Source organism: Neofelis nebulosa, chromosome 6 (genome assembly GCF_028018385.1).
Source record: "Neofelis nebulosa isolate mNeoNeb1 chromosome 6, mNeoNeb1.pri, whole genome shotgun sequence".
Lineage (NCBI taxonomy): Eukaryota > Metazoa > Chordata > Mammalia > Carnivora > Felidae > Neofelis > Neofelis nebulosa.
The window spans coordinates 154,410,731-154,434,624 of NC_080787.1; the positions used below are offsets into that span (position 1 = coordinate 154,410,731).

The 23,894-nt window shown below is 56.9% G+C and overlaps 1 protein-coding gene across 5 annotated transcripts in view; it reads left to right on the top strand.

Annotated features, from left to right (window-relative positions):
- SMOC2 (SPARC related modular calcium binding 2) overlaps positions 1-23,894 on the top strand; it is a 167,138-nt gene that overhangs the window by 39,917 nt on the left and 103,327 nt on the right. For all 5 annotated transcript variants that reach the window (XM_058735935.1, XM_058735936.1, XM_058735939.1 and 2 more), the window contains exons 2-4: positions 4,756-4,927; positions 14,966-15,072; positions 17,989-18,088. In XM_058735935.1, the coding sequence (XP_058591918.1) occupies positions 4,756-4,927; positions 14,966-15,072; positions 17,989-18,088 (379 nt within the window). The remainder of the gene's footprint in view (positions 1-4,755; positions 4,928-14,965; positions 15,073-17,988; positions 18,089-23,894) is intronic.

Consider the following 23,894-nt stretch of genomic DNA (forward strand, 5'->3'; position numbering starts at 1 on the left):
GGGCTGGAGCCTAAGTCTCACCGTACGGCAGGTGGGGTCCATGAAGGGGCTGGAAGAGCTCCAGGAAACAACAGGTCTGGGGACCAAAGCCATCACAGAGTCTCTAAAAACACAGAGAAAGTCTTCTGTCAGGGCGCCTGGGCGGCTCAGTCCGTTGAGTGTCTGACTCTTGATTTTGGCTCAGGTCATGATCCCAGGGTCGTGCGATCAAGCCTTGGGTTGGGTTCTGCACTGAGCGTGGAGCCTGCTTGGGATTCTCTGTCTCTCTCTCTCTCTCTCTCTCTCTCTCTCTCCCTCCCTCCCTCCCTCCCTCCCTTCCTCCCTCCCTCCCTTCCCCCTCTTGTATTCTGTCTCTCCCCACCATCCCCCCCAATCTATGTTCACTCAAACAGTGAAGTCAGTATGGTAAAAAACAAGAAAGATAATGGTTTCTAGGCCTCCTGATTCCATCATAGTGTGTTTCCACATCACTCCCAGCCATAAGAAGCATCTAGAACCTGTGTGCCCCAGCGTCTCAGCGAGGCCGTGGAGACTGCGTTTCCCCTGGCTGCTTTCAAGTCCTGAGAGGTCTGTGGTGGTCCCACACAGGGTGGAGAGTTTTCCTGGGGTTTGCTGCTCACACACGTGGCCTCAGCCTCTGTATCACCCCATCCCACATCTGTCACCCCATCTTGGGTCCTCCTCTCACAGCACCCCTCTGCATTGACCCTGAGAGAAGGACTGACCCTTCATTTTCTTCCTGACTCTTCCTTCAGAAACCTGCTACTTTCTCTTGACCTGGTGATCACAGGTGGCCCTGGATGGTGTGGTGATTACGGGTGGTCCCAGAGGACCTAGTGATCATGTGTGGTCCCAGATGACACGGTGACTGTCTGTGGTCCCAGGTTTGCTGCCCTCTAAATTGTAAATTCTACAGGGGCAGGCCTTCCATTGAGCCCCACCTTCCTGGAGATGAGAGGAGGTAGGCAGCAGTGACTGAATAATTATTAAGTAAGTTCAATTAAAGCTGCATCTGAATTGGCTTATATTACTTCTAGGGAACGAATGAATGAATGAATGAATGGGTGAGTAAACGCAACGGCAGTGTCTCCGGGAGAAACACCTACAGCGGGCTGTGCTTCCCTTCCCCCTTGAGCGCAAGTCGTAGACTTTACGAGATCTCCACGTCGGCATCGTGGGTTTCCATTCTCTCATTTGCTAACAGCAGGGAAGGCTCAGGGCTGAAAATGGAGACGTTGCTCCTTAGAACGGGCTTGCGTTTGTGACCTCTCACACCTGTCCTTCAGTTGCTCTCAGAATTACTTCCTCTTACGCGCCAGCCAGCGGTGTGCAGGCATCCAGACCCCCTGACCGTGCTTCTGTCCCGCCCGATCCCCAGGGTCAACCTCGTCTGCAGAGGAAGCAAACACACTTAGGAGCTAAACTCACTGCCTAGTGGCCTCCGGGTTAGAAAGTTGATGCTTTTGCGAATCTTACAGCTGGAGACCTACGTATTTCTTGATGTTACGCCATAGCGTAAACAGTAGAAAGAAGTCTTGAATCAATCTCACTGTGGGAGGATCCATCCATATGCAGACTTAGGGGACGCTTTAACCCGTTCCTTTAATGGTTGGATCTTGTTCTGACTTTCCCTCCGGCTTACACCCTGGCTTTAATCAAAATACAGACCGTGTTTTTGACCCATTTGCATTTGACCTGTCTGGCGTCCATGCAGGATGTCTCCCTCGGTGTCTGGACAGACACTGCGTGGGCACCCCCTGCCGCTGTCCTTGCCGTCGGGCACACAAAGACATGGGGACCCCTGCACCTCTGAGGTTTTCCTTAAAATAGCGTCGCTCAAGGTCCTATTGATTCCTTTCTAAACTTGGCAAATTACCTTTTATCTGAACTAGTTTGAAGACCCTCAACCAAGTTCTTTTAGTAGAGTGAGTTCTTGGGGTGCCTGGGTGGCTCAGTGGGTTGACATCCGACTCTCGATGTTGGCTCAGGGCGTGATCTCGTGGTTCCTGGTCCTGAGACCTAGCCTCCTGTTGGGCTCTGCACCGACATCGCGGAGCCTGCTTGGTCGGGATTCTCTCTCCCTGTCTCCCTGCTCCGCCCGCTCTCTCTTTCTCTAAATAAATAGATGAACTTAAAAAGGTAAACGGTGAATTCTTTACACTAGGACTGTTCTATTTCCCCTTAAGCGGCCTTGTTGAAGAACACAGCCCCGGTAAATGCACTGTCTCCTTGGAACATAATTGCTGTTAAAAATGGGAAGGGGGAGAAACGTGTGTGAAGTGTGAGTTGTCTTATTTCTGGCAAAGAATGCCTCCATTGTTAGTTCCACGCCATTCACTTATCAAGAGTTATGGTCAAATTCCAAATGCCCCAATACTAGGCTTTCCTTTATTGTGCCTGGGGGTGGGGCCGGCCCTGAGATCTCACAGGCTCACCTGTGCTCCTTGTTTCCTACACCGTCTCTGTCTGTCTGTCTTGTGTCTGCCTCTGTCTCTCTGTGTCTCTCTGTGTGTCTCTCTCTGTCTCTCTGTCTTTTCTCTGTCTCTGTCTCTTTGTGTCTCTGTCTTGTCTCTCTGTGTCTCTCTCTGACTCTCTCTGTCTTGTCTCTGTCTCTCTGTCTTGTCTCTGTGTCTCTCTCTGACTCTTTGTCTTATCTGTCTGTGTCTCTCTCTCTGTCTCTCTGTGTCTCTGTGTGTGTGTGTCTCTCTCTGTCTCTGTCTCTCTGTCTTTTCTCTGTCTCTGTCTTGTCTTTGTCTATGTCTCTCTCTGATTCTCTGTCTTGTCTCTGTCTCTGTCTTGTCTCTGTGTCTGTCTCTGACTCTGTCTCTGTCTTGTCTCCGTGTCTCTGTCTCTCTGTGTTGTCTCTTTCTCTGTCTCTGTGTCTATCTCTGTCTCTCTGCCTTGTCTCTGTCTCTCCGTGTCTCTGTCTCTGTCTCTGACTTGTCTCTGTGTCTCTCTCTATCTTTGTCTCTTTGTCTCTGTCTCTCTGTCTCCCTCTCTCTGTCTTATCTGTGTCTCTCTGTCTCTGTCTTGTTTCTGTCTGTCTTGTCTCTGTCTCTCTGTCTCTCTGTGTCTATCTCTGTGTCTCTGTCTTGTCTCTGTCTCTCTGTGTCTCTGTCTTGTCTCTGTGTCTCTCTTTGTCTCTGTCTCTGTCTCTCTGTCTTATCTGTGTCTCTCTGTCTCTGTGTCTGTCTTGTCTCTGTCTGTTTCTCTGTCTTGACTCTGTGTCTGTGTCTGTCTCTCTGTATTGTCTCTGTCTCTCTGTCTCTCTGTGTCTGTGTCTCTGTCTGTCTGTCCCTCCCACACGACACTGTCAGGGCCCAGCTGTGTGGTGTGAGAGGAGGTCTGTCTTTGCGGAAGGACGAGGCAGGGACAGAGCCCCGAGAGGCTGGGGGTGACATCTCTGGGGGGCCGCTCTCCCTCCGGGACAGCAGGCCGACGCGTCGGCACCTCCCAGGAGCTGGGTGGACCCGGGGGCGGGCACGCCTCTGGGGCCGCAAAGTTAAAACACATTTTGGGCAAAGTGGAACGACCGGGCCCGGAAACTCTGTGGCCAGAATTCAGTCAGATGTTCTTCCGCGCTCGCTTCGCCCAGGTTTGAGCACAGGAGCACGTTTTGCACGCCCCCGGGAAAGCGGCGACGCCTTTCCGCTTGCTTTTCTCTTCCCGGTGAGGCTCCCTGGGCTTCTGGGCCCGTTCCCGCGTGTCCCCCATTGCGGACTCTGAAGGGGACAGGCCCTGAGCACGGCGCTCTCTGGCTCTGCAGGTGTTTCCGGGACAGACGACGCCACGGCCACCTGCTCACACGTACGCGGTGCCCGCGGGAGGCGGTGACGACCGCGGCTCTGCCCCCGGCGTTTTCCTTCAGCGCGGGGCTCGTGCTCACAAAGCAGAGAAAACCCCACGTGGGGCGGGGGATGCGCCAGTGGCCACAGGCGCCCGGAGGTGCCGTTTATGCCGTGGTACAAAGCCGTCCCACGCTGGACAGGCGTGAGGTGGGCCGCCTGCAGTGGGACCGTCCACGCAGGGCCCGGCGTGGGGGCAGCCGGACCACTGGAGGGCACCGTAGGCTCCGTGATGCCGCGTCGGGGTGTCAGCAGGAGCCGACGTGGGACGGGGAACCCCTGCGAGCGCGGGCGCTGGGGGCCGCCGGGCCCTCTGCACTGGCTCCTTCGCGTGGTCCCAGGCTCGCAGCCCCTGTGGCCCCGGGCGGGCAGACCCCTGACTGCTGGGCATGCCCCGTGTCCCGGGAGCGAGCAGCTCCCCCAGGGCCCGGGCGTTTATTCAGAAAGCCATAATCTGAGCAAGTACGCGGGAGGGGGTCGCTGGGACAGGGAGGTGGTGAGGCGCCACCGCCTCCTGGCTCCTCCGGTGCCCTCCTCACGGCCCTAACTTCCAGGGTGACCATGAGACGTGGCGCACGCAGGAGGGAACTAGCGAGTGAACTTACAGATTAAAATCCCGGTCGCTTGGACGATGGAGGTGAAGCGGGTTTCCCACACATCCCACTGCGGATGGACCGTGTTATGCACCATTGAGTCCGGAGCTCCGGGATCCAGCCGCAGACGCTGGCTTGGAGACCGCGGGCCGTCGACCTCCCTGCTGGCCCGTGGCTCAGGGTCCTCGGGTCCCCGCGATGTCTCTGACGGCCGCAGGTTGCGATCGGCGGTGGCCTCAGGCCAACGTCCGTCTCCCGCTGCTCTGCAGAAACGCCTCTTTACATTTGTCTGGCTTCTTTTTCTTTTCTCCCCCAAGTTTTTGCGAGTGGATCAAGACAAGGACAAGGACTGCCAGCTGGTGTGTGCGGGTTCCTCACAGAAGCCACTGTGCGCGTCTGACGGCCGGACCTTCCTGTCCCGCTGCGAGTTCCAGCGTGCCAAGTGCAAGGACCCTCAGCTGGAGATCGCTTACCGGGGCAACTGCAGAGGTGAGCCGTGTCTGATCGTTCGCTCAGAGGTCGGCCGATCAACCGCTAAGCGTAAGGCCGAGTGGTTTGTTCTCACCTTTGCAACGTTTTTATGCGTAAAAACTCAGGGATTCCAAGTTTGTGTCAGGAAGGAGGGAAATTTTGGGGACTCAAGGGCAGAGGCACCTTTTACCTTGTTTCGTGCTCTTTTCTTAGGCTGTTTGGTGCCATCTCAACACACGCGTATCGGCGTTTCACGGAACACTTTCTGAGTGTTTTATTCTCACCAAAGTTAATCCTGCTTCCATCAGCCCTGTCTTGTCCCCCCTTCCAGCCAGTGGGACGTCACACAGCACCCGTGGGGTCGATGGCGATTTCTTTCGCGTTGATTTTACACGTGAAATTTTTGATTATCCTGATTTAGGAAGCAGATTTACATTTAACTAGCACGCTCCGAGCAAAACACTGAAATACTTCCTATGTTAATGAAGGGTTTCACTCCGCAGAGTATGCTGATGCTTTGAGCCCCAACAGAGTTGCATTCAGAAAGAGACAGGGCACAAGCAGGGGAGGGGCAGAGAGAGAGGGAGACACAGAATCCGAAGCGGGCTCCAGGCTCCGAGCTGTCAGCACTGAGCCCGACACGGGGCTCGAACCCGCAAGCTGTGAGATCATGACCTGAGCTGAAGTGGACGCCCAACTGACTGAGCCACCCAGGTGCCCCTCATGCGCTTTTTACTAGGAAAGACGGCGTCTGGACGGTTGTGCGGGGATTCAGATGATTTGCATTTTTCTAGATATTTCTCCGGAGGCGAGGGAAACGAAAGCAAAAATAAACTATTGGCACTTTATCAAAATAAAAGGCTTCTGCATGGCAAGGGAAACAATCAGCAAAACTAAAAGGCAGCCTACGGAATGGGAGAAGATATTGGCAAACGACATGTCCGATAAAGGGTCAGCATCCAAAATCTGTAAAGAACTTATGCAACTCAATACCCTAAGAACAAATAATCCAATTAAAAAATGGGCAAAAGACATGAATAGACACTTCTCCAAAGAAGACATCCGGATGGCCAACTGACACATGAAAAGATGCTCACCGTCGCTCACGATCGGGGAAATACAAGTCAAAGCCACACTGAGATACCACCTCACACCTGTCAGAATGGCTAACGTTAACAGCTCAGGAACCAATAGATATTGGGGTGTCGGGAAAGGGGACCCCTCGTGCACTGCTGGTGGGAATGCAAATTGGTAGAGCCACTCTGGAAAACAGTATGGAGGTTCCTCAGAGGTTCCGGAACCACCCTAAGATCCGGCAGTCGCACTATTAGGTATTTACCCAGAGAATACAAGGACACCAGTTCAAAGGCATTCGTGCACCTTAATGTTTCTAGCGACATCATCTACAACAGCCGGGTTATGGAAGCAGCCCAGATGTCCGTTGATAAGTGAATGGATGAAGCTAATGCGGTATGTATGCAGCGGAATATTTCTCAGCCATCAGAAAGAATGAAATCTTGCCATTTGCAGCGACATGGGTGGAGCCAGAGTGTATCATACTGAGCGAAATAAGCCAGGCAGAGAGAGACAAACGCCATAGGATTTGACTCGTATGTGGAATGCAAGAAAGAAAACAAACGAACAAAGGAAAAAGAAAGAGAGACGAGCCCGAAACGGACTCTGAACTACAGAGAACACAGTTGAGTCACCGGAGGGGAGGTGGTGGTGGGGGAGGGGGGTGGGGAGCAGGAAGCGGGTAAAGAGGACGTGGGTCGCGATGAGCACCGAGGGTATGTGTAACTACAGAATCACTACATTGTGCACCTGAGATATAACACTGCGTGTTTACTGTGCTGGAACTTAAGAGTGATTTGCAGTGGGCCTGGCCAGAAACGGCATGACCACGTCTCACGGAAAAGTGGCCTCAAAGAAAAGCACCCGCGTGAGGAGTTCTGTTCCTCTCTGTTCCGTGTCTAATTTCTGTACTCTCGTTCTGAACTCGTCAAACTGAGAAAAATTTGGACGCCTCGGTTATAGTTTTACACGTCAGTTATCTGTGCTGAGAAAGGAGAGGCGATTTAAGAATAGATTCAAATATCAGGCGACTTGGTCTTCAGGGAAGCTTCTAGAAGCAGTCACCTGTGCTGGCCTCGCCCGCGGAAGCATGCTGTGGGGGCGGTGGTAAAGTTTGAGTCAATGCTGCTTTCTCGTGCCACGTTCCTGTAGATGACCCCGATCAGCTGTTCTGCCAGAAGGCCACGGGGGAGCTGCCGGGGTTAGTCTCTGCCTTAGCGATCACCTGCGGGCACCTGGAGGGGTTAGTTAGACCAGGGCCCGGGCCCCTGTCCTCCCTGGGTGGAAACCTGACGCAAAGGCCTGCGAGTCCACACCTCCCGAGATCGCTCTCCAGAGCACCTTGACTCAGGGCTCTGCTCTGCCCACCGTGGCGTCCGTGCTGGGCTGCTTTTGGACGCGTGTGTCCTTTTTGATAATGTCATCGTTCCCCTCTTTGTATTTGGATCCAGCCTAAGTTTTCTGGGAAATTCCCTTGGCTGGGATTCTCATCCACTTCCCTCAACCAATTTCAGACCATAGATCTGTGACACAGAAAATGTGCCAAGGGGAGTGAGCTTCACAAAAGCTGGTTCCTCTGAAATCCAAGGGGTTAAAATAAAAAGAATGTACGGATGCCCATAGATTTCAAAGTCAAGTTTATTTGGTGCTTCAGCTGGCAAGGGTAGTGAATATTAAGGTTATTGACAGCGACATTATTAGTCACACGTTTGTTTAAAATAACTGGGCGTCACGCACCCCTGATACGCGTGATGCATGATTTGGGAACAGCCCTCATCTTGTAGGGGACAGGAACCTGTGCCGCTCTGGGGGCTGCCCTGGAAAGGGGCTTCCAGGCTGCGACGGGACCGTCCCTGCGGAAGCAGCCTTCCGCCTGGATCCCGGCTCACGGTGGCGATCGGCCCCCGTCCAGGGGATGGGCTCCTTCGTATAGACTGGCGAACTGTGCCATCGCTTACCAACGCCGTTCCCCTGCCCAGGGCTCCAACGGGGAGGAAACGGTTCACGGGGAGTGGGAAGAGGTAAAAGGGAGCCCCGGTGCGGATGGGGGCCAGAGACAGGAATCCTGCCGGACTGGGGAAGTCATGGTACTGCCTACGTCCCTCTCAGGGCACGAGTACAGCAGATTCGACAGCACAGCCGGGTCAGAAGCTTGCGTCTACGAACGGGAAGGAGGGGGCACGAGACCGAAGGTCCCCTTGCACTGCTTCACGTGCTACAAACAACCGTCTGGGTTTTTCTCACATCGTCCCTGGGGTTGAAATAGTGTCAGTCTGGCCGATTGGCAATCGCATATTCTGAGGACGTTGGGTGGGTGGCAGTCCCACTGGCCTGTTTTGAATGTACTGGTTTGAAAACAACTAAAATGTTTTAGTCCACGTTTCATTAAGCTGGATTAAAATATTTTATGCATTTGATGTCATGATCTAAGTGTTGCCCTTGAACAGAAATGCAGTGGTTGGCACCGATGGATTTTTCTCATGTTTTCTTAGAAATTTTGTGGAGTTTGGGTTTTCAGAGCTTAGCAAACACATTAATATTTTCCCTTTGATCTGAGTCCATTGGGGCTGTCTTGCTTTTCGACAGCATTTCTGGCATCCAATGAAAAAGCCAGAAAACAAATAAGGAGGAGGAACGGTCCAACGTCAGGAGGCGTAGGAGCGACTTTGGGATTTCCGGAAGCAAAGTCATAGCAGAAACGTGACAGAAACAGCCGTCTCGGGGATTCCGGGTCCCAGGAGTTTCTAAGAAAAGGAATGTGCTTACAGAATGCTCCCGATCTCTCCCCATTCCTGTTTGCTGCCCCATTCCTGTCGTGGTCCTCATCGTGGCTGGCTGAGCGAGGCCACAGTCTCCCCGCGCCACGGTGAGCACACGGCACGCGGGCCGGACGTGCGGGGCCTTGGCAACGTCCGTGTGGAGGCAGAAGTGCGTGCCCACATCGGGGATGGACGGATGAGTGGTTGTTGTTCTTCATGACGATCGTGTTGCATGAACCCCGAGTGACACACACCCACAGGGTTTTCTTGGACAAGTGGCGACTATAAGTAGAAGCCAGAACACGTGCTTGTGGGGCCTCCGTCCGTGGTCAGTCCCTGCCGGGACAAATCCCGGGTCATAGTGCTGTCTGGGGAAACCTGCTGGCCCATCCGCAGAGGCCTCCCGCCACGGCTGCCTGCTTGGAACCTTCCCTGCAGCCCTGCGGAGACCCGTGGTCCCTCTGGGCCTCTGGTGGCGGTGGGAAGAGCCACTGGGGGTGGCGCCTTGGGGAGTGTTACCTCATAGCTGGTGAGCTGCACCAGGGACCCTACCATGATGGGGAACACACAGCAGAGCCCGCGGCCTCGATGGGGACAGACCCCGGCGGCCCCAGCGCCTCCCTCTGTGGACGTGCGGTCCACGGGCTGCCCACGGAGGGACTTCTCGCTGACACTGGGCTCTGAGCGGCCAGACCCCCAGGAGGGCAGCCCAAGCGCTGGGCACCTGTGTCCCGGAAACCCAGCGGGAAGCAGCGACCTGCAGGGCAGCGTGCGGGGCGTGTCGTCCCCGAGGATTTCTGCGGAGCCCGGAGGCGTCGCTCACCCCCGCTGGGCTTGGTGTTGGCGTCTCTGAACGCCCTCTACCTTTCCGTTAGTTTTGCTAAAAATGTGATGTAACCGTCCCGCAGCCCGAGACTCCTCCACAGTCGCTGGCCTCTCCTCTCTGCCTGTTTGTCCACGTGGGCGCTCGGAACGCGGACATCGGGGCCCCCGAGGGGTGGGGCGGTGCCGGGAGGGCCCAGCGCCTGCCCTGCACACTTCCCAGCGCTCTGAAGCCCGCTCAGGTGTGCGAACTGCAGACTCAGCCTCGGTTTCTCTCGCCGGCTGGCTGGGGCCGCATGTCCACACCAGCCTTCTTGTCTCTAAAACAGGGCGGTGGGACCAGGTGAACACTAAGAATTCTTCCTGTTCAACCATTTTCCTAATCATGAGAAGGCCCCTGACAAGCCTTGATTTACACGCGGAGTGTAAAGAAACAGGCTCCTTTCACTTCAGGGGCGTCGCCTTTGGGAGGCCAGAGCCGTCTGGGTGTGTCCTGTAGCTTCACCAGGAGGCTTTGTGAGCCACAGCAAGTGTCCGGTCCCAGAGTGTGGTTTGGCTGCGCTAAGTCAGCTCTTGGCCTGCTATTATTTTCTTCAACAAAACAGAGTTCTGCAAAAGAAATCTATGCGGGATGTGTGGAATGTGTGTGTGTGTGTGTGCAAGACTATCTCTGTGTGTATGCATGTGTGTGCATGTGTGTCTAGTGTGCACATGTATATCTTTGTGTGTGTTGTGTGTATCTGTGTGTGTGTGCATGTGTGTATCTGTGCATGCACATGTGTACATATATATGTGTATGTGTACATATGCTTGTGTGCTGTGTGTATATAGGTAGCTGTGTGTATTGTGTGTGCATATATGTGTATATGTGTATGTCTGTGTGCATGTGCATGTGGGTGTGTGTTGTGTGTGTGCATATCTGTGTGTGCATGTGCATGTGGGTATGTATTGTGTGTGTGCATATCTGTGTGTGCATGTGGGTGTGTATTGTGTGTGTGTGTGTATATTGTGTGTGTATATCTGTGTGTGCGTGTGCATGTGGGTGTGTATTGTGTGTGTGCATATCTGTGTGTGCATGTGGGTGTATATTGCATGTGTATATCTGTGTGTGCGTATGCATGTGGGTGTGTATTGTGTGTGTGCATATCTGTGTGCGTGTGCATGTGGGTGTGTATTGTGTGTTTGCATCTGTGTGTACGTGTGGGTGTGTATTGTATTGTGTGTTTGCATATCTGTGTGTGCGTGTGCATGTGGGTGTGTATAGTGTGTTTATATCTGTGTGTGCATGTGGGTGTGTATTGTGTGTGTGTGTGTGCATGTGGGTGTATATTGTGTGTGCATATATGTGTGTGCATGTGCATGTGGGTGTGTATTGTGTGTCTGCATACCTGCGTGTGGGTGTGTATTGTGTGTGTATCTGTGTGTGCACGTGCACTTGTGTATCTGTGCATATATGTACGTGTACCCGTGTACGCATGTGTATGTGTACAGATGTGTGTGTGTGTGTGCATCTGTGTGCATAGATGGTGAGTAAAAACCTCTGGGCCACCAGACAAGGGGAGAGATCAATCGTGCATTGTTCTAAAAGGAACTTGACAGCAAGGGAGTTGCCTGTGTGTGCGTGTGCAGGTGCCTCCGTGCGTGCACGTGTGGGTACACATGACTCTCTCCTGCATCCAGTCTTCAGGCGGGGTCCTTGTTCGTGCTATGTGCCGTGTCGAAGCTGCACTTCCTTCCCACAGGCAGGCCACCTGAAGTAGCCATTGCATAAAGCGGTGTCCTAGGACTTTTTCGTCACATCTGTGCGTCTCTCTTGCAGAAACCCTACGCCGGTCACGTTCGCCTTCACTCTTTTATGGCGTTCTAACAGGTCTGAGGTTAGAAATGTCCTTCCTTGCGGACTAAGGTAGACACGACGGGAAGCAGCATCACTGCTTGCACGTTCCAGCCGCGATCAGAAGCACAAGACTCTTTGGAATGTTGCGTGAAGAACGGTCTTCCCTGTGCTCCACCAACATGCGTGTTCCCGCAGCGCTGGTTCACCAGCAGAGCCGGGAGTGTCAGCGCAGCGCCGGGCCGGGCCCGGGAGGGTGGCACTCAGACTCCGTAAAGGGGACGTGGTGACGGTTGCGCCGTGGTCTCTTTTGATGCCCTGATGCTCGCGGTTATCAGTTACCCGGCAGATGGTTGTGACCGGGCGTCTCCTGTATGAATGTTGCACAGGCTCCGAATACTTCGATATATTCTTGCAACAGCTTGCAGCGCATGTAGGTTTTTTCCTGTATGGCTTGGCAACCCCAAGCGTGTACTCGAGGTTTTCCTATTATAATTTGTTTCTGTCTTTCTGCATTTGAAACGATAACACTTATGTAAAAGGGAAACTCTGTTCCTTCCCCCTCCCGCTCCAGAGCGCTGCGGTCACAGAGTGGTACTGGAGGACGTACGGCACCCCTGCCCTCGCCCACCGGCAGTGGCTCGGTGGACGGGGCGCCTTGCTCGCCCTTCTGGTCTTGCATCACCGCACACCCACTGACGTTAAGGAGGCACAGAATGTTCTACTTAAGCGAAGAGTGTGGTGGTGCCGAGTCCTCCGTTTTCCTCGGAGTCTGGCCTTTGAAATTATGGGTGGATAAAATATTACAACCTTTGAAATCCCGCGTCTGCCTTCACTGGATGCCAGCAAAAATAAAAGTCTCTCATAGGGCCATCATTTCTGAGGCCGCCGCCCAAGGAGAGTGTGCCTCCTTTGTCTGGTGGCCTTTGCTCATCCGGCTCCCCTGCCCTGAGGCCAACCTCACCCGGGGCCGGGCCTGTGCCGGGCATGGGCACACAGCCGTGAGGGCGTCTGGACCTCAGAGAGCATACGGTATCAGGCTGAAAGTCAAAACCGCTCGGTAGCCATTCCAGACCGAGTCACCGGCCGGAAAAACATGCAGCCTCGCCCCGCATCTTGCTGGGCTGAACACTTGGATTTCTGTAAAGGGGGCGTTCGATTTATCCCGAGTGTGTACACGTTAACAAGGTAGGGGTTTAAAGTGACCTTGCGGCCGCGGCGGAGAGTGTCAGCGATGCGGGATCACCTGTAGTGCTCTGTGGCGCGTGGAACCCAGAAGCGCTTGCTGAGGAGGTGGGTCTCGTGTGAAATGTTCCGACCACGATGGAGGAAGTAACACGCTGAAGAGAGCACAAGGGAGGCGTGACTAATTCTGAGCAAAATCCCTGGCATTTTGCATATTTCAGTAGCATTGATCTGGTGGGTGCTGTCCACACCCTGCTCAGTCGTGAAGACCGTCACTCAGAAGATCTAGGAAAGGGACACCAGGCCGGCGGTGGGAGACGGACGGCACGTTCCTTTAGTAGGTGGTCACGGACTTAACTTCGGGGGACATCTGATGCCGACTCTGCCGTTCCGGGCCTCAGAGTCCTGTTTCCTGTGCCAGGAAAACTTGGAATTTAGTCTCCGTCAGACGTGAGCGCTGCCTGTCCGAGGACGTCTGATCAGCGCTAAGCGCAGAGTCTTTGAAGGAGGTGCATCCAGGCCAGGAACGAGGCCCACACGTTGTTTGGAAGACGTATGCTCTTTGTGCACGTTCCACGATAGTTCAAGCATTAGAAATGATTTGCGATTCCGTCGGGACCCTGGTGGAGACCGTGCAAGCTGGAACTCCTGTCACTTTTCCTTTTAGACGGTCAAACCACAGGTTATGCTAAAAACACGAGGACACAGGCCCAGCAAAGCGGTGATTTGTCCTCAGCTAAAACACAGGCTGCACTAAAACCACATGTTGCCGAGTGCCGGCTGGCCGGGCCAAAGCGTAGATCAACACACGAGCACCGGCCTGGAGGGAAGACCGTCTTCTCCAGCGCGCATGCCCGTGACACACGGCGCGGCCGGCGGCCCGGGGTCCGCAGAAGCCGGAGATGGGGATGTTCAGCAGCAGAGTCTGTATTCGGCAGGCCGGTGCCGCTGGGGCCGTGGCTGCGGCCCCGAGCCCCGCAGTGGGCGCCCACAGGGCACGCAGTCAGGGCCAGCAGGTTTTGCTACCAGACCATGAGAAGTCGCCATCTAAAGCTGTTGGCCAGGGGACACGTTTGAAGAAGCGGCTCTTGGAGTCCAGAGGCCCTTTCAGATCGAGACAGCCTGTTATTTAAATCTGGAAACACTTGGGGCGCCTGGGTGGCTCAGTCGGTTAAGTGTCCGACTTCGGCTCAGGTCATGATCTCGCGGTCCATGAGTTCGAGCCCCGCGTCGGGCTCTGTGCTGACGGCTCAGGGCCTGGAGCCTGTTTCAGGTTCTGTGTCTCCCTCTCTCTCTGCCCCTCCCCTGTTCATGCTCTGTCTCTCTCTGTCTCAAAAATAAATAAACGTTAAAAAAAAAATTAAAAAAAAAATCTGGAAACACTTTAGAAACACGGGGAAAGCCTGTCTTTTCAAGCTCTAAATCTCAGATGAGCTACGTCGCACGGCGGCCCAAAGAAGGGAGCGTGAACTTGTGGTGGCGTGTCGGAGGGCGAGAGGCCCGTGGGCGACGCACGTGGGTGCTTGGCCACGCACGCCGTGCTGCGGTGTCCAAGGGGCTCGCGCCCCGGAGCCCATCCCGGGAGGCCTGGGGCCCACCGCGGGAGGCGCTGCCCGCTGGGCCCCCGTGTCGCACGCAGGCCGGTGCGGGCTGGGGGGGTGGCGGAGGGGACGGCGGCCTCGCTCACGAGCCGCCGTGTCCCTTGTGCACACCCGCGTGCCCGTGATTGGTCTGAGGGTGTCCGTGTCCGGATGGAGACGAGACGCACTCAGTGTTTTTAGCTGCTTCCCTTCTCACCGACTTACCGGGTCGCAGGAGACGGCTTCCTGAGGAGCAGTAGGAACTCGGTGCTTTTTATCAGGTTCTGCCGCAGTGTCGCTAATGCCAACACCTGAAAGTCTGGGACAGAGCGGAGGGAGGGCTGAGGGTATTTGGCTTTTCATCTGACGTGCTGTCAGGTTTTCCTCCTGGAGCTGGAGGGGGCAGGACCTTGGTATCGCTTTGAGGCCCCGGGGCAGTGTGACACACGCGAGGGCCGTTGTGCAGGTCCCGCCGAGGCGGTCTTCAGGTAGGGCGGGTGTCCCGGGCCGGCGCGGTGTCCGAGGGCCCCCACGTGCGGCCTGGACCCGCAGGGAGCCCGCCTGCAGCCGGCCGCGGCCGGAGCTTCTTTGTTTCCCAGGAGGCAACACCTGCCTTTTAGCAGGACAGGCAGAGCGGCTTCTCTGAGCCTCAGCTCCCTGACTCATCGAGTGCAGAGAAAACCTGCTCCCATCACCTTCCCGCCGGGGGCGCTGCGGCCCCGCGCCCCCACGTGGCCCGGTGGCTCACGCGCTCGTGGGTCCCGGTGGTGTAACTGGTGCGTGTGCTGTGCTCTCCCCGCAGACGTGTCCAGGTGTGTGGCCGAGAGGAAGTACACCCAGGAGCAGGCCCGGAAGGAGCTGCAGCAGGTGTTTATTCCGGAATGCAACGACGACGGCACCTACAGCCAGGTGAGGCCCTTGGCCCCGTCCGGTCCCCGCAGCGTCTGCTCCCAGCTGCGGGGTGGGGAGGGGGTGTCCCTGGGGGCCCCCGTGCACAGCTGGGAAGGGAGTTCCCGGCGGGGCTGACTGTCACAGCTGGCGGTGGTACTGGTGAGCTCACTCACTCACGCCCGTCCCGGCGCAAGTGCCCACGTCGGGGCCGTGCCGCCGGCCGCTGTCCCTGGGCGCTGGCCTGGCCCAGCCCTTCTGGGAGGCGAGCGGGCCCCACTGACCCTGGGCCTTCCGTGGGAAGTTTACCACTCCTGGGGCAGGTGCGGGAAGGCGCAGGCCGCTGGTGACCCTGGTGCGGGGCGGTCTGTGACTTTCCTCCCACCTTGTTGGTCAGAGTCAGTCAGGAAGATAACCCAGTCCTCTGTCTTATGTGTGGCCGAGTCTTTGCCGTCAACACCACTGTTCCCCATTAAGGCAAAAATTCCTGAAGTGCGGTGCTAACGAACACAGAGAGAAACAGTCTGCTGTCCAACCAACAATGACATGAACGCTGTGCTTTTATATCACTGGGCCTCCGAGGGCCTGGCAGGGGGCTGGAGTGGGGGAGAAGTGGGCAGAGGCACCGACAGCAGGGGATGCCCTCTGTGGTGTGTGTCTTTGTGGATGGAGGAGTGGGGATGGGGGGGGAGAGGAGCTGGGGCTGGGAGGGATGCTGGGGAGACATGGGGGGCAGGTGGGGCGGTGGGGAGACCCCGGGGCTCGGAGGTGGGCAGGATGCTGGGGAGACCCAGGGCGGCAGGTGGGATGCTGTGGATACCCGGGTGGGGGGCAGGGATGCTGGGGAGACCCGGGGGTGCAGGGGAGGTGGGAGGGATGCTGGGGAGACCCAGGGGGGCAGGGGGATGCTGTGGATACCCGGGTGGGGGGCAGGGATGCTGGGGAGACCTGGGGGTGCAGGGGAGGTGGGAGGGATGCTGGGGAGACGTGGGGGTGCAGGGGAGGTGGGCAGGATGCTGGGGAGACCTGGGGGGCAGGTGGGGCGGTGGGGAGACCCCGGGGCTCAGAGGTGGGCAGGATGCTGGGGAGACCCAGGATGGCAGGTGGGATGCTGTGGATACCCGGGTGGGGGGCAGGGATGCTGGGGAGACCCGGGGGTGCAGGGGAGGTGGGAGGGATGCTGGGGAGACGTGGGGGTGCAGGGGAGGTGGGCAGGATGCTGGGGAGACCTGGGGGGCAGGTGGGGCGGTGGGGAGACCCCGGGGCTCAGAGGTGGGCAGGATGCTGGGGAGACCCAGGGTGGCAGGTGGGATGCTGTGGATACCCGGGTGGGGGGCAGGGATGCTGGGGAGACCCGGGGGTGCAGGGGAGGTGGGAGGGATGCTGGGGAGACGTGGGGGTGCAGGGGAGGTGGGCAGGATGCTGGGGAGACCTGGGGGGCAGGTGGGGCAGTGGGGAGACCCCGGGGCTCGGAGGTGGGCAGGATGCTGGGGAGACCCAGGGCGGCAGGTGGGATGCTGTGGATACCTGGGTGGGGGGCAGGGATGCTGGGGAGACCCGGGGGTGCAGGGGAGGTGGGAGGGATGCTGGGGAGGCGTGGGGGTGCAGGGGAGGTGGGCAGGATGCTGGGGAGACCTGGGGGGCAGGTGGGGCGGTGGGGAGACCCCGGGGCTCGGAGGTGGGCAGGATGCTGGGGAGACCCAGGGCGGCAGGTGGGATGCTGTGGATACCCGGGTGGGGGGCAGGGATGCTGGGGAGAACCGGGGGTGCAGGGGAGGTGGGAGGGATGCTGGGGAGACGTGGGGGTGCAGGGGAGGTGGGCAGGATGCTGGGGAGACCTGGGGGGCAGGTGGGGCGGTGGGGAGACCCCGGGGCTCGGAGGTGGGCAGGATGCTGGGGAGACCCAGGGCAGCAGGTGGGATGCTGTGGATACCCGGGTGGGGGGCAGGGATGCTGGGGAGACCCGGGGGTGCAGGGGAGGTGGGCAGGATGCTGGGGAGACCTGGGGGGCAGGTGGGGTGGTGGGGAGACCCCGGGGCTCAGAGGTGGGCAGGATGCTGGGGAGACCCAGGGCGGCAGGTGGGATGCTGTGGATACCCGGGTGGGGGGCAGGGATGCTGGGGAGACCCGGGGGTGCAGGGGAGGTGGGCGGGATGCTGGGGAGACCTGGGGGGCAGGTGGGGTGGTGGGGAGACCCCGGGGCTCAGAGGTGGGCAGGATGCTGGGGAGACCCAGGGCGGCAGGTGGGATGCTGTGGATACCCGGGTGGGGGGCAGGGATGCTGGGGAGACCCGGGGGTGCAGGGGAGGTGGGAGGGATGCTGGGGAGACCCAGGGGTGCAGGGGAGGTGGGCAGGATGCTGGGGAGACCCGGGGGGGCAGGTGGGGTGCTGGGGAGACCCCGGGGCTAGGAGGTGGGCAGGATGCTGGGGAGACCCGGGGGGGCAGGTGGGGTGCTGGGGAGACCCCGGGGCTAGGAGGTGGGCAGGATGCTGGGGAGACCCAGTGGGGCGGGTGGGATGCTGTGGATTCCCGGGGGGGTGCAGGGGTGCAGGGGAGGTGGGCAGGATGCTGGGGAGACCCGGGGTGCAGGTGGGGTGCTGGGGAGACCCCGGGGGGCAGGTGGGGTGCTGGGGAGACCCTGGGGGCAGGCGGGATGCTGGGGAGACCTCGGGGGCGGGATGGACGCCATCCCTCCCTCATCGCGGTCTGGGCGCAGTGGGGAGACACGGAGCCTGTCTCGGGATTGCTGGGGCCCGTCTCAGAGGCGGCGAGCCGGCGTGCGCGGCAGAAGCGCCTGGGTCGCGTACAAACCCCTGGGTCCTGGGGCCGCCTGTCTGTCGCTGTGTCCAGATGCAGCCAGGTAAGAGGCATGTGGCCTCCTAGTGGGGCCGCCTCGAGCACGGCAGCGAGCTGACCCCGTCCTGCCGTCCCGCAGGTGCAGTGTCACAGCTACACGGGATACTGCTGGTGCGTCACGCCCAACGGGAGGCCCGTCAGTGGCACGGCCGTGGCCCACAAGACGCCCCGGTGCCCCGGTAGGTGCCCTCGCGCGCCGCGTCCTGACCCTCCACGCCTGTGTGCTCGCGGTTCGGAAGAAATGCGGTGTAGGTGGTGGTGAGGGCTAGCGGGCGCTGGGCTCGTGTCGCTGACAGAGCCTAAAACAGGATGAAAATGGTTTCAAGAGGCTTTCCCAGCCGAAGCGCTGGTCTGAAGGTTCGTAGGTTCTTCGACTCAGGGTTCTTAGTCTTTTAGGAACGACCACAAGGGCTGTAGTCAGCAGTGCAGATCCCCACGTGTTTTCTTTGGCAAAAAAGAAAAAGGAAAATTCTGGTTTTATGTGTATGCGTTTGCAAAGAGAAAGAGGACCATTCTTCACAGGTCCATCCCCAGATGGTTTATTTGTGTTGCTTTATTACTCATAAGAGAGCTAACGCACCGAAGGTAATCTTACCGGCGGGAGAGTAACTTACGGAATGGTCCGTTTTCCATTAATATTTTACCAAAAATGATATAAATGATTCACGTCATTTTTATTTGAGAATGTTTTTCAGCTTGAGTTGTGATTTAAAAAGAATTTTTTTTAATGTTTATTTATTTTTGAGAGAGACAGAGTGCAAGCAGGGGAGGGACAGAGAGAGAGGGAGACACAGAATCCGAAGCGGGCTCCAGGCTCCGAGCCGTCAGCCCAGAGCCCGACGCGGGGCTCGAACTGTGAGACCATAAGTCTGAGGCTTAACCGACTGAGCCTCCCAGTCGCCCCTTGAGTTGTGATTAATTGGCCGAGAGGACCTATCGGCGCATCTGTGAAGGGGCCGCTTGACCTTTGCATCACGGTCCCTACATTAGACTGTCGTAGCACGTAGCCGCGGGGATAATAAAGGACAGAGCCTAGTCCTGATTTTTCACGGGAAATATTGAAACGTTTGCGTTCAGGATTTACTTCTAGACTCCTTTTTTTATTTAAAGGTCAGGCATCTTCTAATTAGGAATTCTGCTCATGATTCAGACGCTTACACCAGCAGCCAAGGCACAGGCCAGAACTCATAACCGCTGCAGCCTGATGACGTCTGTGATTAACAGCGACGCGAAACCTAATATTTCCAGTGACTGGTCATCGCTTAAAAGCCACGGGGTGTGCATAACGCGAAATTAAAATATATTTATTTCAAATAACTGTTTTGTTACCCAAGAGCTAAAAGTTGCTGACAAATATTTTTAGCGAGCTAACCTTTGCACCTAATAATTCTTGTGCAGACTCGTGGAGTAAGGGGGGGAATGAACACACACTGTCGGCCTCCGTGTGTGTCCCTCGCTCTGGGATGCACTTTCACAGACTTACTTCACCTCCGGCGTGTGGCACCAGCTTGCGCTGAGCCTTATTGTACAAAGGAGGAAGCCAGGGGATACCCGTTCTCTGTGATTTTAGTGGTACCGTTTGAAAAATGAAGCTGTGTCTGAAAGATCTTTATTGGGAAGGTCTTTATGTCCAGAATCGGCTGAATTTCTTACGTTCTCCAAACAGTCCTTTGTTTTTGGAATCAAACCACTGTACTGGGCAGTTTTTTCCAAGCAGGCATCGGTAATTATAATTTGACTCTATAGATGTGCTCCGTTTTCTCAGTGCCCGTGTGGGTTTTCTGGTCCACGGATGGATGATGGACAACAGTCTGCTCAGGAGTTCGGTGTCTGTCGTGTGGGAACCGCAGGAAAAGCCCCGTGTTTCAGGGCAGAGTTGGGGTGAGGACGGGGCCGGCTGCCCTCTCAGACCCTCTCTCTGCAGGTCAGCGTCCCTTTCCACTTCCCCGGGGTTGGGGCTGTGACCTCAGGGGGCCTGGCCAGTGGCCAGTGAGGCCAGTGGCCTCACGCCTGCTGCTGCCGCTGGTGCGTTGAGTGACTTCCAGGCAGCTGCGGAAAAGGCCCGTCAGCCCCCCGCCGTAGCCGTGCCCTTATTCTGCACGAACGTGAACGTGGAGAGCAGGTGTTGTGCTCAGAGGCTCCGCAGGTCGTGGGGATTGTTGAGAAAGTCAGACCAGGGAGCTTCCGGATGCGGGAGCCGACGCCCGCACGCGCGATGCCCGGTCACGCTCAGTCTCTCTCTCTCACACACACACACACACACACACACACACACACACACACACGTGAACAGTTGATGACGCACTCTTGCACAGCGTGGCTTAACTTCTTCCCAGATGCTGACACAGCCTCCCAGGTCGGGCAGCACGGCAGGGCGATAGGCGGCGCTCTGCACGGGGCCGTGACACTAGGACGCACCACGGAGGGCCCAGCTTTCATCTGCACACAGCCAGGGACTCCCTCTCCGCGTGTATCCCCCTCTCTCCACTGGTCTCGTAGCTGGTGTGCCTCATGGCTAGGGTCCCTTAGCCATGGCTGTGAACGATGGCCGTGACTCCCGCCCGGTTTACTAAAACTGGGTTAGCCTCAGTGTTCAACAGTTACCTTTCGCCCTGGAGTTCACACCAGGCTTATCCTGTAAGTTCATGCTATAAAAATGTAAACACTGGGAGAAGAGATTTAAAACGTAGCCATAAAGAGTGACCGTCACTTAGAATGTGCACGTGTGTGTGTTTGTCGTGAACACGCGCAACCACGGAGGCAGGCCGCAGCGGAGGGAGGCAGACATCCGCGTGTTGGTGAGGTTTCAGCGGCACACGAGAGCCCCTGCCCCCGATCCTCCTCCTCCTCCCTTCTCCCAGGAGGACCTTCGAAAGAAACATATTCCATAAACATGTATTTTTAAGCCATTAGTACAGAATACCCAGGCTCCTGTTAATGGATAAGAAAAATGAGACGACTCTAGTCAAAGTCCAAAGCCTTAAGCAGGCAGCACGTTATAAAGGAGGGAAGCTGATGGCCAGCGAACGGGAGACGGGGTTGAGACTCATGCAGCAGGGAAACGCACGTGAACATTACAGTCGGGTCCCCACACACCACCCCGTTAGCCGCCAAGAAAAAGTGATCCGTGATGTGCCGGCGAGGCCGTGGAACCACAAAACCTCCCACGGCTGCCGGAGCCACCGGTGCAGAACCCATGCGCCCTTCCCGTGCGGGTGGCAGGACACAGAGCGGCTATGGAGAAAAGCACTCACGTCTGTGGCAGGACAGAGACTGGCACCAGGACGTCAACAGCAGCATTTGCTGTAACCACCAAATCCGGGCAGTGGCTGGATGTCCGTGGTTCCTGTCGTGGTTCGCTCGGTTCGTGCCGACATGGGGCTCCAGTGTGGTCCCGAGTGGATGCACCGAAACACAGGACACACAGGTCCATTTAAAATGCAACACCAGGGGCGCCTGGGTGGCGCAGTCGGTTGAGCATCCGACTTCAGCCAGGTCACGATCTCGCGGTCCGTGAGTTCGAGCCCCGCGTCAGGCTCTGGGCCGATGGCTCGGAGCCTGGAGCCTGCTTCCGATTCTGTGTCTCCCTCTCTCTCTGCCCCTCCCCCGTTCACTCTGTCTCTCTCTGTCCCAAAAATAAATAAAAAACATTGAAATAAAAAATAAAATGCAACACCAGACAAAACTCACCCCTGGCACTTTGAGAAGCCTCTTCGGGTGGGAAGCCGCAGAGACAGACGAGGAAGGGGTGATCACACCGCCAGGACGGCGACTACAGGTGCAGAGAGGGGTGTTGGCTGGAAAGGGGGTTGGACGTGGGGACTCTCTCTCCTGCCCCGGAAGCTGTTTCTCTGCGTCTTTGACAACAGTCCATCATGCTCTGCCGGCGTGTTTATGTTCTTTCAGGCACGAGTGCAGGATTTCATGGATTTAAAAAGGTGTGGAAAGTTACAAGTGCATTAAATTCCTCGTGAGGTCACACATCTCCCGGAGGATCTTCCCAGGGGGGAAGGGCGGGGGTTTAGATGCCTCAGGAGCCCTGTGAGGACGGCCGCACCGAGGCGGGAAGGGAGGCTGGGACAGGTGTGGATGAGGATTTGGGGACGAATGGCCTCAGCGTCTGCCCTCCACATTGTTCTGGGACAGCGGGGGGTGGCAGGCCTGGTGGCCGCCACTCGTGGGGTCCCGCCGTGTGTTGGGCGTCACAGCAGCCTGGGTGGGAGGTGGGGTTACCTTCTATTTTACAGGTGAGGACTGTGCCCAAGGCCTCCGTGCTTTAAGGGACAGAGCTAGGACTTAAATCTATGTCTTTCTGCCTCCATAGCCCACATTTTCGGCCACGTGCAATAATGTAAGTCCATGGGCCTTGAACGCCTTGCTGAGAATGTAAGTCCCTGTTTGAAATCCACGGCCACGTGGAAGTTCTGTCGAAGGTTCTCGGAGGGCAGGAGGCTACTTGCGGCCCCCCAACCACATTAACACCTCGGTGTTACTTCTGCAGACCTGCCGTCTATAACCAGCTCTGGTCAAGGATGGTCCCTTGGGGCGAGGACGCCGCTCAGATTGTCACAGCTAGTGGGTGGTCTGCTTGGTGTTTCCAGCCACGGCCGCCGGGTGAGTGGTGCTCGGGCTGTGAGAAGCAGAGGCTTCAGGGGATGCGGTGGACCCGGCCCTTCTGCCCAGTTGACACCCCTTCCTGATGACTGGATTATTGAACCTGGCGAACCCCTGACGCAGTACTAAGATTCCGCTTTAGTAAATCGTAGCGTGCGTGACCCGTAACCTAGGGCTCAAGGGGCACATCCAACCGTACCTTTCTCCCGAGGAATCCGTTCGTTGTTATCGCTGACTAATTTATCTGTTGTTGAGGATTTGCCAGGTAAGGTGCGTGTGGCGTTGAGGTGTCTGCGGACACGTGGTCTCGGGCCAGGAGCTGCAGGCACACGGCAGGGGTGGACAGGTGAGGGAGAGATCGTTCTGGGAAAGTCTGGCATAAAAAGGGAGCGGAATGGTCTTGTTCCTACCGTTTATCCTAGATGGTTCCCGCTTCTTGCTTTCCTCTTCGCTGATCTTGCGCCTGAGGCAGGCCTGGAGGATGGTGGGAGGTCTCTCCCTTTGTGCGGAGAGCGTGAATGTCCGTGGCAGGCAGCGTATGGCCTTGAGAAGTATTGAGGACCAAAAAGCTGCTCTTTGAGCTGCATCCAGATGCACTCCAGGCCTTGCTTGCCGGAAGACGGGTGTTCCTTACTCATGGCTTGGGGATTTATAGCTCGCCTCGGCCTGTTGATCGAGACCCCTGGGTCTGCAGACGGCTTTCTGCACAGGGTCTTTCCCTGCACGGGGACGCTCCGGAGGTGAAGGAAATGACAGGGAACGCGCTGAGCGTGGCCCCCGTCGTCTGTGCTGGTGAGCGGCCAGGTCAACGTGTCTCCATCTGAACACAGCTGGTTTGTATTTATTCTGTAAGGATGTGTTCTCCTCCTCCTTCTAACGATTTGAAGAGTAACGTTGCTGGGGGCTGGGTAGGAGTCAGACACAAAGGACTTTTCTCTCAGGGAGGATTTTTGTAGCTCGCCTATTCGCTATTATTTGGAAATAGCTTCAGGGTCTTTAATCTCACGTCCCTTCCGTAACTGTGCCCCGTGGCCAAGGGCTTATTCCTGGCAAGAGTACCAAGCGGTTTGAGACCCTGTAAACTGAACCTGTGTGCACGACTTCTTTGTATTTCAGCACCCCCAGAATCTTGGTATGTAGCTCAGCTTGGGGTATGTGTTTGAAGTCAGCTACGGAGTTGGGGATACAGGGGCGCGGAGGGGAGACGTCCCGCGACCGTGACTGAGGCCCTCCGGGGATCCGCCCGCCTCACCCCGTCTTGCAGCAGGGTGGGTTATGGGGAGAGTTCTCGAGTGCAGGACGGAGAGCCTGTTCAACCTGACGTCGCCACACCCCGTGTTCCAGCGCCTTCTTGTGGCTCGGGACAGAAAG